Below are 15,494 nucleotides of genomic sequence, written 5' to 3' on the forward strand. Positions count from 1 at the left end.
AGAGGCTGCTTGGAAATAATTTTTTTCTGGTTTCACATTCACTAACATCCGCCCACGCCTTCTTCGACAATGGAATTTCACCGTGCAAAGGTAAATACGCTTGTTTACCACAGAGGAGCGTACTTCACACGAGAGTTAGGTCAATTCAAACAGCTACAGATAGCTGGCGGAAGTGCCGATTTAAAGGTAAAAACTTTTAAATTAACTATTTGTTTTTCACACAAACATATCAATTAACTTCAGAAGACATTACTTAATGACTGGAGTCATGTGGATTACTTTGATGCTGACTAAGTGTGCTTTTTGGACCGTCAAAAACTGGTGTCCATTCACTTGCATTGGATGAAGCTAAAAACCTGTGATACTTTCATAAAAATCTCAAATCCTGTTCAGATGAAGAAAGAAGGTCATATACATCTTGGATGGCTTTGCTGAAGTAAATTATCAGCAAATTTTCATTTTTGGGTGAACTATTCCTTTAAACACACTCCTCCCGCTGGGCCCCATTGGAGTTGTAGGCCCCTGGTCTTCAGCCCATATAAGCTTGTGCGTTAATGCGCCCCTGGTGACCACTCCTTAATATTTGTTGGACTAGGTATTGGCTTTGATTTTCCTTTTTTAATTGTTTTAATTTTGATTCAGTTAGATTCCAAATCTGATTAGGTTCAATATAAATTAATCTGGGAATAATTCAGATACAGTGTCAACAGGCATGGTCAATAATTACATATTGCCTGATTTCTACCCTGCAAAATGTGCATTGTGACTGGAAAACATTCTGGGATCACTTTTGTTCTCATTTACGTATTTCCAAATATTTTGGATATTAAGTTAACATAGCCTACATAACTAATATAATGCAAAAAAAAGTGTAGAACATTCTGAGAATGTAATTTTTTCGTTCATAGAATTATAGGGCAAGGTTAATTAAAAGAATTGCAATAATACAAAATAATAGTCAATAATTAGGCAATAATACATAGGCCTAATAATGTTTTTTGTCTAGTAATTAATTTATTAAATCCAGAGAATTTTGCAGACATGTTTCAAAAGTAAACTATAAAAATAATTTAATTTAGACTTGGGCTAATGTTAGTGTTCCAATAAAGCACATTGTAGCTTTTCTCCTAGTATTGTGTATTTATTTTCATTTAATACATCTTCTGCATGGAAGGCTGTGATATTTAAAAGCATACTGAAATAACTTTACAGTGGAGAGGTAGTTAGGTGCTAATTTTGCCATGGAGCAAACATGGAGCAGGGTGTCTCTAATCCAGGAGCATGGAGCGAGGAGCATGAAATGGACAACCCGGAGTGGAGCTGGAGAGGAGTGATTAAAGAATGCTTTGAGCGTGGAGGGGAAATTGTTGCCGCTCCACTCCACTCAGCGGACATGCCCGATGTAGAGAGGGTGTTAGGGTTATATAACAAATCCAAATGAACAGATTAAAAATTGTATATAAGTAAATTGTAGCTTTGTATACATTATATTTTTTTTATACCTGATTAACACACTAGATCCATCCATTCCTTCCGCACTTTTAGGCTCTAGCAGGTGAGGAGGCTTTTCAGACATAAGTGAGATGGGCCAATGGGCAGGGTAGTATAGTGCAGGGAGGCTTTTCTGAAGGGAGGAGCGAACGGTCACGGAATTTTACATGGGAGCACGACACCAAACTGATGTGGAGCGAAAGAAGCAGTGTGCCCGTCTGTGCCTGGTGATGGTGTGAGGATCCACCACTGATTTGGCAACAAATGCACGACGGATGGCGCGCTACAAATAATGTTCAGCGAAAATTCGTATAAGCATCACGATGTATGTATTTGTAACATATCAGATGTTATTAATTAAAAAAAAATAAAACAGGAATTTGTTGCAGGGGGGCAGTTTTTGTCCCCATATTTTGAATTTCGGGTGCATTTGCCCTGAGCCCCCATTAATTTCCAACCCTGGTTCAAACAAGAGTCTGACAATATCAATGCTCTATTTTTGCACACCTTACTGCAACAGGAGGAGAACGTTCATGTGAAACATTTTCGTTTTCCTTCTGTGGACCAATCACAGGGAACTAAACCTGAGTGACTTTCTCTGGAGCAGTGGTTCCCCACCCTGTTCCTGGAGGCCCAACAACACTACACATTTTGGTTATCTCCCTAATCAAACACACCTGATTTAACTCATTAGCTCATTAGTAGAGACACCACGACGTGAATTGGGTGTGTCAGAAAAGGGATATATTCAAAATGTGCAGTGTTGGGGGGCCTCCAGGAACAGGGTTGGGAACTACTACACTGGAGCAATAGCACCCTTCTGTCTGTTCTTCTGTCATTCACACTCTCACTCACACTGCTTCACTAAGCAACCATATAAACAAGTGTAACACATGCACAGAGCTCTAGTTAAGACAAAACAGCAAATTCCCAGTGAATCAGGTTCAAGCAGCAAATATGAGGCCTGCATCATTACGATGGGCTGCCTTTGGGTATAAATGGAGCACCATATAAGTATCCAGTTAACTATATCTACAGAATGTTCAGGTGTTTCCTGTCTAACAGCAAATTGTAAATGAGCCTTTGACATCCTTGGTTCTGAAGAGAGCGATGCCACGGTGACGTGTGACAGCGAAGTACTTCTTGCAAGGAAGCAGCAGGTGTTTTGTTATTTTAGTTTGACAGGCCAAGGGAGGCACGTTCTCAGCCCCAGCATAGAGGCGAAGACAATGGTGGGCCTGTGCCGTTTAAACCGCAATCCTTTTTTCAGCCGCTGTCCATTCTCCGCCACGTATAACTCACCCTGCTGGGCGGCGGTGGTTATGCGTGCCACCAACTCCCCGTGTTCCACAGCCTCCTGCTCAGAGCGCACAAACACTTCCCTGAGCTCCTCCAGTCGTCTCTCCATCTCCCTGATGACGCGCTGCCTCTCCTCCACCTCCAGGAGGCGTCGGCGAGCTGCCTCGAACTCCATACTTGAGCTGGGGGTTACTAGATTTGAGGAAGGTGCAGTGGCAGCTGCAGAGGGGGGCTCAGAGCCCACCTGTCCAGCAGGAACTCTCCGAAAGTCCCCCATGGAGATGGATCTTCGTTGAGAAGGTGACGGTAGGAGGAGGTTAGTTGAAGAAGAAGAGGGATGGACCTCCATTGCAGATGAGAGAGAAGATTCCTGATGTATGCTGGGCTCTGCATCTCTGTCAGAGTTCTCAACCTTGTGCTGGTGCTTCTTCATGTTTGCGCACGGTTGCTGTTGTTGTTGTTTTTTTCAAGAGTGAAGTGCTCGTGCCGTTCTGCTTATGTTTTCCCCTCCGTTGAGGGAGAGAGAGCTTGAGCGCCGTGTTGCTGCCTGTGAGACGCTCCATTCATTAATAAGACACCAGCGTTGTTACCTCACAATGGAGGAGATTCGTCACACTCTATTGGACAAAGAGATGCTGACTTCACTGCAGTGGATTGGATGATCTGCTTCTGTTTTCCTGCCCACTCAGCATTGGCTCTCTTTTTCGCTTTTTTCTCTCTCTCTTTCTTTCCCCCTCTGCTGTTCCCACAGATGTTTATGTCAGCTCAGGCAATGAAAATAAGCCAAAAAGTGGGCATTTTTTTCAGCATCTCTCTCTTGTACTCATCCCCTGTTCCCTCCCTCTATTGCTCTTTGCAATAGAGCCAGATATCAGATGATTTGTGGGAGGCCGTTGAGCAGAATTTACTGCCCGCCCTACACACAAACACATTTCTCTCTTTTTCTCTTTGAAGTTATCCTGTCTTTCTGCATCTCTCTACTTCACACTCTTTTCCTCCTACGCTGTGGTCATACATAGCCAGATATGTAAGATTGTTCTCAAATACAACATTCCATGATCTGCTGTTGCCAAGCAACAGACCTTGGCACTCATAAAAATGGTAGCATATTCTGTATTTCAAATGATGAAAAACAATAAATAAGATGTTTATGAGGGAAATAATTCACAAGCTCTCACATGTTCAAGCCAATACTAAACTGCCTGCTTAAGTTATTATTAAAAAATATCAAGACGTTAAAACAAGGGATGCATGCATGGCTCAAGGAGGTGAAACAAAGAGTAAAGTGAACAGCCTCATTTGTATAACAGTATTGTTAAAACACAATTTTAAAAAGTGGTAACGTGCAACTGTTACCTCAAGGATCTATTTCTGCTTGATCTAACCCATGAAAATGACTTCCATTGGGATAACCTAATTTTTTAGGTAAATTTAGTCAGATTCCATTTTTAATCGAACAAAACCAGTTTTAGATTAGTTACCACATGAAGCACATCTGTTTTTTTTTTTGTGCTTGATAAAAAAAATACGATCGTGCCTGGTAACATGTTATGCAAGGTTTATTTCTATTCCTTGTGCTCCGGACTTACTTCAAACGTACTTCTCTGTCGCTCATATGAATGTAACACATCATAAGAAAGAGTTTCACCGCTGTTCAAATGCACTTTGGATCACATAATTTGTGTATATAAATGTTTTCCATCTGAAAGGACTAAATATTAAATGAAACAAATGACAATAAAATGCAAAGTAATCTCTTCAGTAATCAAAATACTTTTTGAATGTAACTGTATTCTAATTACCAATGATTTAAATTGTAACTGTAGTGGAATACAGTTACTTATATTTTGTATTTTAAATACGTAATCCCGTTACATGTATTCCGTTACTCCCCAACCCTGACTATATGAAACTGTTCTTTTAAAAATATAGGTTTATTTATTTTAAATGATTGTATGCGATTGAATGCCACATACAGAAAAATCAGTTGACCAAATAAAGCAAAACTCATATAGACAAATAAATAAACAAAATAAAAAAAATCCAACTACATATACAGGTATACAGTAGGCTAAGTACAGTTCTTTCAAACTAGTTCATAAAGTCCTAAATGTTTTTCAATATTGATCACATAATGTTCATTAAATTCTGTTAATTAAAATCTGTTGTCATTTGATAAAGAAATGTACAGTGTTTATTTTAAGTAAAACAATCTGTGAATGAAATCACATGAAATAATTTAAATATGCTGTAGCAGCAAGCATTTACTGTCGTGATTACAGTGCATCCGGAAAGTATTCACAGTGCTTCACTTTTTCCACATTTTGTTATGTTACAGCCTTATTCCAAAATGGATTAAATTCATTATTTTCCTCAAAATTCTACAAACAATACCCCATAATGACAACGTGAAAGAAGTTTGTTTGAAATCTTTGCAAATTTATTACAAATAAAAAACTAAAATCACATGTATATAAGTATTCACAGCCTTTGCTCAGTACTTTGTTGAAGCACCTTTGGCATCAATTACAGCCTCAAGTCTTTTTGAGTATGATGCTACAAGCTTGGCACACCTATTTTTGGGCAGTTTCTCCCATTCTTCTTTGCAGGACCTCTCAAGCTCCATCAGGTTGGATGGGGAGCGTCGGTGCACAGCCATTTTCAGATCTCTCCAGAGATGTTCAATCAGGTTCAAGTCTGGGCTCTGGCTGGGCCACTCAAGGACATTCACAGAGTTGTCCCGTAGCCACTCCTTTGTTATCTTGGCTGTGTGCTTAGGGTCGTTGTCCTGTTGGAAGATGAACCTTCACCCCAGTCTGAGGTCCAGAGCACTCTGGAGCAGGTTTTCATCAAGGATGTCTCTGTACTTTGCTGCATTCATCTTTCCCACGATGCTGACTAGTCTCCCAGTTCCTGCTGCTGAAAAACATCCCCACAGCATGATGCTGCCACCACCATGCTTCACTGTAGGGATGGTATTGGCCAGGTGATGAGCGGTGCCTGGTTTCCTCCAGGCATGACGCTTGCCATTCAGGCCAAAGAGTTCAATCTTTGTTTCTCATGGTCTGAGAGTCCTTCAGGTGCCTTTTGGCAAACTCCAGGCGGGCTTGTCATGTGCCTTTTACCGAGGAGTGGCTTCCGTCTGGCCACTCTACCATACAGGCCTGATTGGTGGAGTGCTGTAGAGATGGTTGTTCTTCTGGAAGGTTCTCCTCTCTCCACAGAGAAATGCTGGAGCTCTGTCAGAGTGACCATCGGGTTCTTGGTCACCTCCCTGACTAAGGCCCTTCTCCCCCGATCGCTCAGTTTGGCCGGGCGGCCAGCTCTAGGAAGAGTCCTGGTAGTTCCAAACTTCTTCCATTTATGGATGATGGAGGCCACTGTGCTCATTGGGACCTTCAATGCAGCAGAAATTTTTCTGTACCCTTCCCCAGATCTGCGCCTTGATACAATCCTGTCTTGGAGGTCTACACAATTCCTTGGACTTCATGGCTTGGTTTGTGCTCTGACATGCACTGTTAACTGTGGGACCTTATATAGACAGGTGTGTGCCTTTCCAAATCATGTCCAATCAATTGAATTTACCACAGGTGGACTCCAATCAAGTTGTAGAAACATCTCAAGGATGATCAGTGGAAACAGGATGCACCTGAGCTCAATTTTGAGTGTCATGGCAAAGGCTGTGAATACTTATGTACATGTGATTTTTTATTTTGTTTTTTATTTTATAATAAATTTGCAAAGATTTCAAACAAACTTCTTTCATGTTGTCATTATGGGGTATTGTTTGTAGAATTTTGAGGAAAATAATGAATTTAATCCATTTTGGAATAAGGCTGTAACATAACAAAATGTGGAAAAAGTGAAGCGCTGTGAATACTTTCAAGATGCACTGTATCTAGCTATAAATCAAATATATTTATGCGGCAGGTTTATGCTGCTGTTATTGTGAAGCTGTTGTTGAATAGTCTCATACACAGTGAATATGAATCCATTTCAACCCATACAACCTGATTTATCAAATCTTTCAAAAACACAAAACATTTTAGCTAGTTTTAAGCTCATCCTCAGATGACAGTGTGATTATTTATACTCCAATTATTTAACACATTTCTGTATTTGAACGTATGAAATCAGGTGTGCTTTTTCACAGCTAATAAACGACTCAAATGCTTAATCCTGGAGTAACACCTGATTATCACATCATACAGTACATTACTGAAGCATTGCTGTCTGACTGAAAGCAGAGAGCCCAGCTGATGTGTATGGATCTGAAGAATTCTCTATCCGTTTCTCCAGACTAATCTAAACCTGACACCACAAGCTTAATGTGAAACCAGCCTATATACTGCTTCATTATGGTGATGCTTGGAAGAGACTGCAGAGGAAGTTTGCTCAGATCTCAAGGGCACTAGAGATAATGCGAAAATCCACACCTGACTCATGGTTGCATCTGATAATGAATAATTCAAATGTTGAAGAGAGGTTTTATGGGGTCACAATCTACAAGATGCATTGTACCACAGCTTTAATGCTCTGCATACTCTCTTGGTTGATGTTCAAGCCAACATCACTAAAAAATCAGCTGACATCTTTTTCTGTTTTTGAAAGTGTTACTGTACTGTATATTGCACATTGTATTGTTTAGTGTATATTGTGTTGTATATAAATTGCACAGCACAATGCATACTTATGTGAACATTCACAAACTGTCTTATGTCTTAAAACTATACCAACAACAATTTCCACTGGCCCAGTCATGTCACAATAAAGATTCTATTCTGTTCTATTCTATTTTCTAAACAGGTTATAAAAACTGGCTAGACTGTGGATAAGACAGCAGAATCAAGTGCAATAAGCAGTAAGAGTGACTGATAACTTGATGAGACCTTGGTTTTGTGGTTTGGCTGGTAAAGAAAATATGCGACATGATGTCAAGCGAGAATCACTCAGCCATGCTTTAAATAACTGTTTAAAAGCTCCATCCATCTGAGATTAGAGCAGTTATCTGTGGGAGGGGGCAGGAGAATCTCAGTGTTGTGCTTTTAACTCAAGCATTCCATCAATAATGTTCAGAGAGGTGCTGCAGATGTTACTTCAATGATTAAATGAAAAAGAGAGAGAATGAGCACAGGGTAGGGGTTGAACTGAAGATGAGGGTTTAGGTCTGGACACAGTTGAAAGTGAACATAAAACAGCATTTGCAAAATATTGTACTTCCATAATTTGACATATATTAGATCAAATAAAACAGGTGAGGGAAATTATCCAAAAATAATGGACAGGTAGTTTGAGGGGAAAGGTTGAAAATCAGAGGGCTCATTTAGAGATGAGGCAGGTTATAACATTTTGATAAATTATTAAAAACATTTTTTTAGTTGGAATAATCTGCACTGATGAATTACGCAAAATAAGTCCAAAACAAGTGCTTTAAGTAAAATAAATAAATAAATAAAAATTTTTTGAATTTGATGATGACTTAAAGCTTGTGTTCTTTGTGTGAAGTGAAGAGTTTTGAGCAATATTTGATAATGTTTTTTTTTTTTTGATTGCTTGTGCACTTGGCCAGCAACAATTACACAAAAGACAGATAAATCTCACTTTTACCTTGACAGATGCAAATGGACTTTAGGGAGAGACAACAGCAACTGAACTTTTATGCTAAGGGCTCAAATTAGGGTTCACCGTAGTAGTCGTTTTATTGTCATTCCACAAGTATGGTGACATACATATAGACCACAATGTATAGATAGCCTATAAGCAGGCAAAAAAAAGAAAAAAAAAAAAAAGAAAAAAGATATCTCTCGCTCTTTCAAACACACACAGACACGTTTTCTTCAAAGGTTCAATGTTTCTGAGATACTTTACTTTGGTCCACATTCAGTGTGTGCAATGTGAAAGTGGAAGTATGTAATTTCGGCACCACCAAACGGAATTGCAAAATAAACTTTATGCTTTAAAAGCTTTATGAATACAACCCCCATCTGCTGTTGGTCAAACAATGAGACAGCCCCGCCCCCATCTCACGCCAATGGTTGAGTAACGTTGTCGGGTTGGGTCTAAGTGGGTCGCTCAAAACAAACAGAGCTATTTTCATAGCACAACAGAAACACAGTGTTTATAGATTTCGAGAAAATGTACCTATGTATGTCTTACTAATAATTGCCTCTGTGTATTAATCTGCAATAGGATAAAGTATTTTAACACAGAAAGTCACATAATTCAGCTTTAAGGTGTAAATGACTTCAGTAAACTACAGTGACTACAGAGAGTGAGTGATGCTGCAAATTAACAAACAGTAACATTTTCAAAACAATGCAGCTTTTACAGTAACAATCTACTTTTTCCAATGTATCAATGTAGTGCAAAAAAACAAACAAAAAAAAAAACAAATACAAAATGGCCAAGCAAACTGGAGCACTAATGAAATGTTCTCATTAAAACCCTGATAGCACACCTACATCACCCATAAGTCTATTTGATGCGTGTTTTCTCATCCGGAAGACTTAAAAAAATGTATTTAGGTTTTTTGCTCATCTGCAATACATCTATAAGATGTTTCCTCTTAGATGTCAATAAGACACTTAGCAGATGTCTTCGAGATGTTTATGATTTAAATCCAATCTTTCTAAGATGTTTAGCAGATATTAACCGATTTGTGATTCTTTCCAGATAAAAAAAAGATCTAAAACAGACAACTCAGTGATGTACGTGTTTGCTATCTGGAAAGGTACAATTTCTCTCAGTTGAAATTCGATTCATTTTAGTGAATTTGATCGTTTGGACGGTTAATTTAAAGGACTTTAAAAAAACACTGAAAAAAAATCACTGATTCTTTTGAGTCCCCTTACACTATATCATAATATCCTCACATTTTTATTTAGAGCTTGTAGGGTAAACAACTGCTTCTTCCAAAGGGTAGATTGACTTTAAATTATTAGCATGTAGCTTCTTATACTGGGTGAGGTGAATGTGCTTGGGGGACTCGGTATGGAGAATACGTGACATAACTGGAGAAAAGTCAAAAAACAGATGGGCAAGAGAAAATATGTTGAAGAAAATCAGGAGAGATAGAGAGTGAGCAGATTGGATTAAAACAGACAGGTGAACAGACAGAGATACTGTATATAAAAGCGCTTTATCATTCGCTCATTATGGATTTAGACTTTCACATTGTCCCAACATGTCACCGGTGGCCTAAATTCTGACGTACAAAGCTCTAATTTTGTCTGACTTTTAGGATGTTAATTCAACAAGCAGATTAAAAATATAATGTGCCCAAAGACAGCCAAATACAAAAAGGTAGAGGAGGGATGACCTCACATGTCTGGAGCCCTAGTCATTCACTGCATAATGAAAGATTTGTTACAATAAAAAAAGAAATGCAAACAAGACAAGAATATTTAAATACTTAGAGACCAAAGGATGGACAAGTTAAAATGCTTTCTTTTTTATTTTAATAAAAATGCATCAAGACGAAGGTTCTTAAATTCAACCCCTTGACTGTAGAAGCATGGGGGTGATAATTCACACACCCTCTCCACAAACACCACCAAATCATTATGCACCTTACCCACCCCAACATCAGGCAGGAGAAACTAACACATTAACACAGTAATACAAATCAATCACAACTGATATATATGTTTTAAAGATTAAGCAAGAAGAACCCCAAATACAACAGAGAGCAAAGAAAGTTTAGGAGAAACAATGCACAATTAAAGAGAAGTATATAGTTTTGTTTTTTAACATTTCAAAATGCAGCTAACCATGTGTTTGTTGTCCTAATTCAAAGGATTCATACTGTAGGCTTTTGCAAGAACAAACCTATACTTCCAATACAGGTTTTTTTTTTTTACAAATTATTATTCCACTATTGAAATTGCGATCACAACCAGATCTTTTTCTAGATCACTACATTTTCTAATATTTGTGTTGGAGCAATGCTTATAATCCAAGACTTGTGTGGTGGGGGAATACAAAATAATACTGGGAGCACATCTTAAAACTGTGAAGATGTGTTTGATTGGCAAAGGGTGCAATACTTTTGAGCGAGACAAGGCTTCATGAATTTGCAAGGCATTGCCAAGAACAGTCTGAGAAAAATAGTCAATTTTCCACCACAATGAGCCTCTTAACACAGATAGAACAATAAACATGACAGACAAGTTAAAAATATACACAATCATTAAATCATTTCCATAACTGTCACATTTAGACATTTTGTGCTCAATGTGCCTTTATAAAATAACTTCTCTTTTAGCAAAACAACAACAACAAAATCAAACACAGGAAAAATCACTGGTGTACAAGAGCGACATTTTTCCATGCCAGAAGCTTCAGATGTCATCTCACATTCACTGTTTTTTCTTTAATTTCTTTGTAAATAAACATACACTGAGACATTTTTTGAACAGTCTTTACCAGTGCTGAGTTAGGGGGAAAAAAGCAACAAGACATCATTGTACAAATCCATGCAAAAAAGCACCTCCATTCTCCCCTATGGTTAGGTTGATAGTCATGTGAACATGCTCACCGGATCGTTATGGAAGATATATTTAACCTTAACTCATTCATTTGGGTGAAATATGACAATGGAATATTGCTCTCTTCTAAAGGCTTTCTTTGAGTTTTCACTAAGATTTTAACTAACTTTGGATGGACTAAGAGAGAACTATTTGAAAAGCTGGACAGCTGAAAAGCTTTAAAAAAAAAAAAAGTACATAATGACTTTTGTCCCCTTTAAGGACACAGACAAATCTTAATGTGATAATCCAGTTGAACAGACTACTAAGAGCAAACAAAACAAAGACTTGAAAAGTAAAATACAAACAAACAATCCAAAACTCTGAATACAGCAGTGTTGATATTTAGGGATTACAGTACCAAGACAAAAATGTACTGGCAATATCATCTGTTTTATAACAGTATCCTTTACCCGGTTCTTTGAAATCTCATGCACACAATCACAAACATACACCTGCTTCCTGAGCACGGAACCCTCACTGGCCCCCGCCCTCAAACTTCATCAGCCAATCACCTCCCTTGTCTAGCGTACTTGACAGCTCACAGGCAAGTTGAAGACTGTCTTTAGTCTGTAGAGCTTCAGCGTGGTCCTTTCATTCATCTATCCTTTCCAAAAATGCATTTAGGCAGTAGTACTTCTCTATTTTTCGCCCATCGTTCCCTACAGAGAGGTGGATGGGAGCTTTTTCACCCGTCTCTGTGCCAGGAAAGAGGACTCAATGGGTTTCAGCTCAGGGGGTGGTTGGGAACTCTTCAGTGCTGAGTATGTGGCAGCCATTGCACCCTGTGAAGAAAGAGTTTGTAAAGTATTTTTGTAAAGTTTATAAAGTTTTTTTGGGGGGGGAAATGAAAGGGAAACAAGTGGGAAAATTTATATTATAAAATGGATAGTTCCAACTCTAAATTCTGATTGGATGAGCTACGTTCGAAATCGCTGTAGATGACTATGAAAAGCACACCTATGACTGCTAATTCGGTATTAAAGCGCCAAGTTGCTATGTTGCTTGGAAACTGCAAACAGTCTACAGTTACACTAATCAATTATAGTACTTGGCAGAACAATTATTTATTCTGATTATTATTAATGCCTGGGTATTAACAATAATTTTAGAGAGTTAGGTATACAAGCTGCTTCACAATGTCCCAACAAACACCAACATTTCAAACATTCTAAAATGGACTGTTGGATTTTGAATGTTGGGAAACTGTCATTTTCACACTGCACAAACTCGCGACTCTAGGGGTGGTAGTCAGCGTCTTTGCTCGCTGAGCTACCCAGGCCCCAACACACACTGATTCAACAAAATCCAACAACCATTGGAAGTTGGTGTTTATTGGGACAGTGTGAACTAGGCCTAAGAGTCTCATGTAGGCCTTTGATGAAGTCTTGGTAGCTGTACCTTTACAAGCTTGGCATCTTGGTGTTGTAGCTGGCTGTTGGGAAGCTTGTCTCTCTGAACAATCCAGGGATGCTTCAGAACCTGCTTGGCTGTGAGCCGCTGGTGAGGGTCCACATGGAGCATCTTAGAAACCAAATCCTACAGGGAAAAATGTATTCATTGGAAAGAACTTTTATCAGTATGGCAGAGGGGTTATATAATACTAAGCTTTAAAATGACTGGACAGTATGTCTTATGACAGAGCAGTTTGAAAGGCTGAGTGGATGGGGGGTGGGGTAGTGGCCTACTTTGGCTGCATCAGACACCGCGTCCCAGTTGCCTCCCGTCAGGGTAAAGTGGCCACTCCCTATCCGACTCAAAATCTCTTCTGGAGTGTCCTCTGGTCCATTGGCAAATGGTGTAAAACTGTGAGAGTTAAAAAACAAAAATGGAAAATTACTGTGTGTGTGTCTTCACGGTTTTGTATGTGGAAATTGAGAATGAGAAGACGACCAGTATTTATTGCCATTTTTTAAGGGTATACAGTATTTATGTTGGGCGCAAGTGTGTGTTCTTACCCAGCAAGCATAGTGTATAGTAATACTCCAAGACTCCAAATGTCACAGCCCTCATCATAACCCTGTCTCTTCAGTACCTGCAACACAAAACAATTCATAAAAGCCAACTAAGTAACAGAAAAATTCTCAAAACAACACAAAGTTAACAGGGAACATAATGACACATTAAAAATTGTCTTTGCTTCCAATAATTCCTGTAGGGAAGTCAGCACACTTTCAATGAACCCATTTTCCCTTAAAGAGCACCTATTATGGTTTTTCAAATATTACCTTTCATGTAGTGTTATATAGCTGTTTGTGAATGTAAAAAAAGTCTGCAAAGTTTCAAAAATCAAAGTGCACGACAAATGGAGTTATTGACTCCCAAAAGAAAGAACCGATTCTGAACACCTGAAACGAGTCGTTAGTAATTCCAGACTCACTTCCTGTACTAACCTATGTAATTTGGTATCAAAAAACCCACCTCTGGTCTTCACTGGCTGATCGCGAGCAGCTTTGACCCGCCCTCAAACACTACACTAAGTGGTAGACCAATCACAACAGACTGGAACATCTGACCAATCAGAGCAGAGTAGGCTCTCTGAAAGGAGGATTTTAGAATGAATCCTTTAGAATGGATCATTGAACGAGTCGTTTTTGACACTGGGTAATAAAGGTAATGCTGCAATTTAAATTATGAGCAAATTAAAGTGTTTGTTTTTACCTTGGATGCATATAAATCTATTGTATGAGACCTTTAAAACAAAATTAGGCACATTTAAAAACCATAATAGGTGCTCTTTAAAATGACTTAAGTTCAAATCATTGGTCATTTAATGCAATTATTGGTTTATATACAGCATTCCCCAGTCCATCATAAGAACAAGCACTCACCTCAGGTGCTACAAAGTTGGCTGTATAGCAGGGTGTCATAAGGAGGCCGTTGTCTGCCCGAAGCTGCTTGGCGAAACCAAAATCACAGATGCGGAGAGATTCTGGATTTCCAGACTCATCAACATAGAGAATATTACTGGGCTTCAGATCCCTATGCACAACCTGAAGGAAAACCAGAAAACATGCAATTATATTAGGGTAAGATTTCAAGGAAGTATGGTTTTATGGTGAATTGATTTAAATCCATTTTCTGTTTTGTATTAAAAGGCACTGCTATAATGCATGCCATAAAAAGCTACAGGATAACATTAGTGTGCATATATTTATTGTTTCTTCTGGAAAGGTCAACATAAACCAATGTTAAATCACATTAAACTTTGAAAACAGAACAGAAGAGGTCCCAGGGAAGAGCCTTGGGGAACACCCTAGAGAAGGAGGGGAATGCCAAGCTCACCCACAAGCTGTGAATCATGATGACAGATTGTGTGCAAAAGGCAAGGTTTCGGTCCACAAGATAAATGTGATTGTGTTTGTGCATGTATGTTTTCTCACCCCTTGAGAGTGCAGGTATTCCACAGTCTTTGTGATCGTGTGCAGCACAGCACTGGCCTCTCTCTCTGAGAAAAACTTCTGCTTGAGGATCCTATCCAGCAGCTCACCTCCTCGCATCAGCTCAGTAACCAGGTATACCTGCTTTCCGTTATCATACACCTGCAATACAACACACCTCACTGAATGACCTTTTCTCTATTCACATTGGCATAATTTTGCCCTCCCCTTTTTTTTTCTTCTTTTGTTTACATTTAGATATTGCTTTCTTGGTTGTAAAACATTTGCAAACAAAACTACTGCAACATTTCTGCTTCTACACAATACAGAGATAAAAATCATTTTGACATTATGCAGTTTGGTGGTATGTAATTTGTTTTTTTTTTTTTTGTTTTTTTTTCAGTTTGGAATGCCCAATTCCCAATGTGCTTTTAAGTCCTTGTGGTGGCGTAGTAATTCGCCTCAGTCCGGGTGGCAGAGTACAAATCCCAGTTGCCTCCGTGTCTGAGACCGTCAATCCACGCATCTTATTATGTGGCTTGTTGAGACATAGTGTGTGTGGAGGCTTCACGCCATCCACTGCGGCAACCACACTCAACTCAACACATGCCCCACCGAGAACAAACCACATTATAGCAATCACGAGGAGGTTACCCCATGCAACTCTACCTAGCAACCAGGCCAATTTGGTTGCTTAGGAGACCTGGCTGGAGTCACTCATCACACCCTGGGATTCGAACTAGCAAACTCCAGGGGTGGTAGCCAGTGTCTTTACCACTGAGCTACCCAGGCCCCCTTG

General features: G+C 39.1%; 1 protein-coding gene across 4 annotated transcripts in view; it reads right to left on the reverse strand.

The window, feature by feature from the left end:
• Nucleotides 1–10,224: 10,224 nt before the first annotated feature.
• Nucleotides 10,225–15,494, reverse strand: part of LOC127455099 (ribosomal protein S6 kinase 2 alpha-like) — a 110,039-nt gene continuing 104,769 nt past the window's right edge. For all 4 annotated transcript variants that reach the window (XM_051722688.1, XM_051722689.1, XM_051722687.1 and 1 more), the window contains 6 exons: nt 14,699–14,857; nt 14,147–14,308; nt 13,274–13,350; nt 13,004–13,121; nt 12,717–12,854; nt 10,225–12,100 (listed from right to left, as the gene is read on the reverse strand). In XM_051722688.1, coding sequence (XP_051578648.1) covers nt 11,978–12,100; nt 12,717–12,854; nt 13,004–13,121; nt 13,274–13,350; nt 14,147–14,308; nt 14,699–14,857 — 777 coding nt within the window. In that variant the 3' untranslated portion in view covers nt 10,225–11,977. The remainder of the gene's footprint in view (nt 12,101–12,716; nt 12,855–13,003; nt 13,122–13,273; nt 13,351–14,146; nt 14,309–14,698; nt 14,858–15,494) is intronic.

Source organism: Myxocyprinus asiaticus, chromosome 17 (assembly GCF_019703515.2).
Source record: "Myxocyprinus asiaticus isolate MX2 ecotype Aquarium Trade chromosome 17, UBuf_Myxa_2, whole genome shotgun sequence".
Lineage (NCBI taxonomy): Eukaryota > Metazoa > Chordata > Actinopteri > Cypriniformes > Catostomidae > Myxocyprinus > Myxocyprinus asiaticus.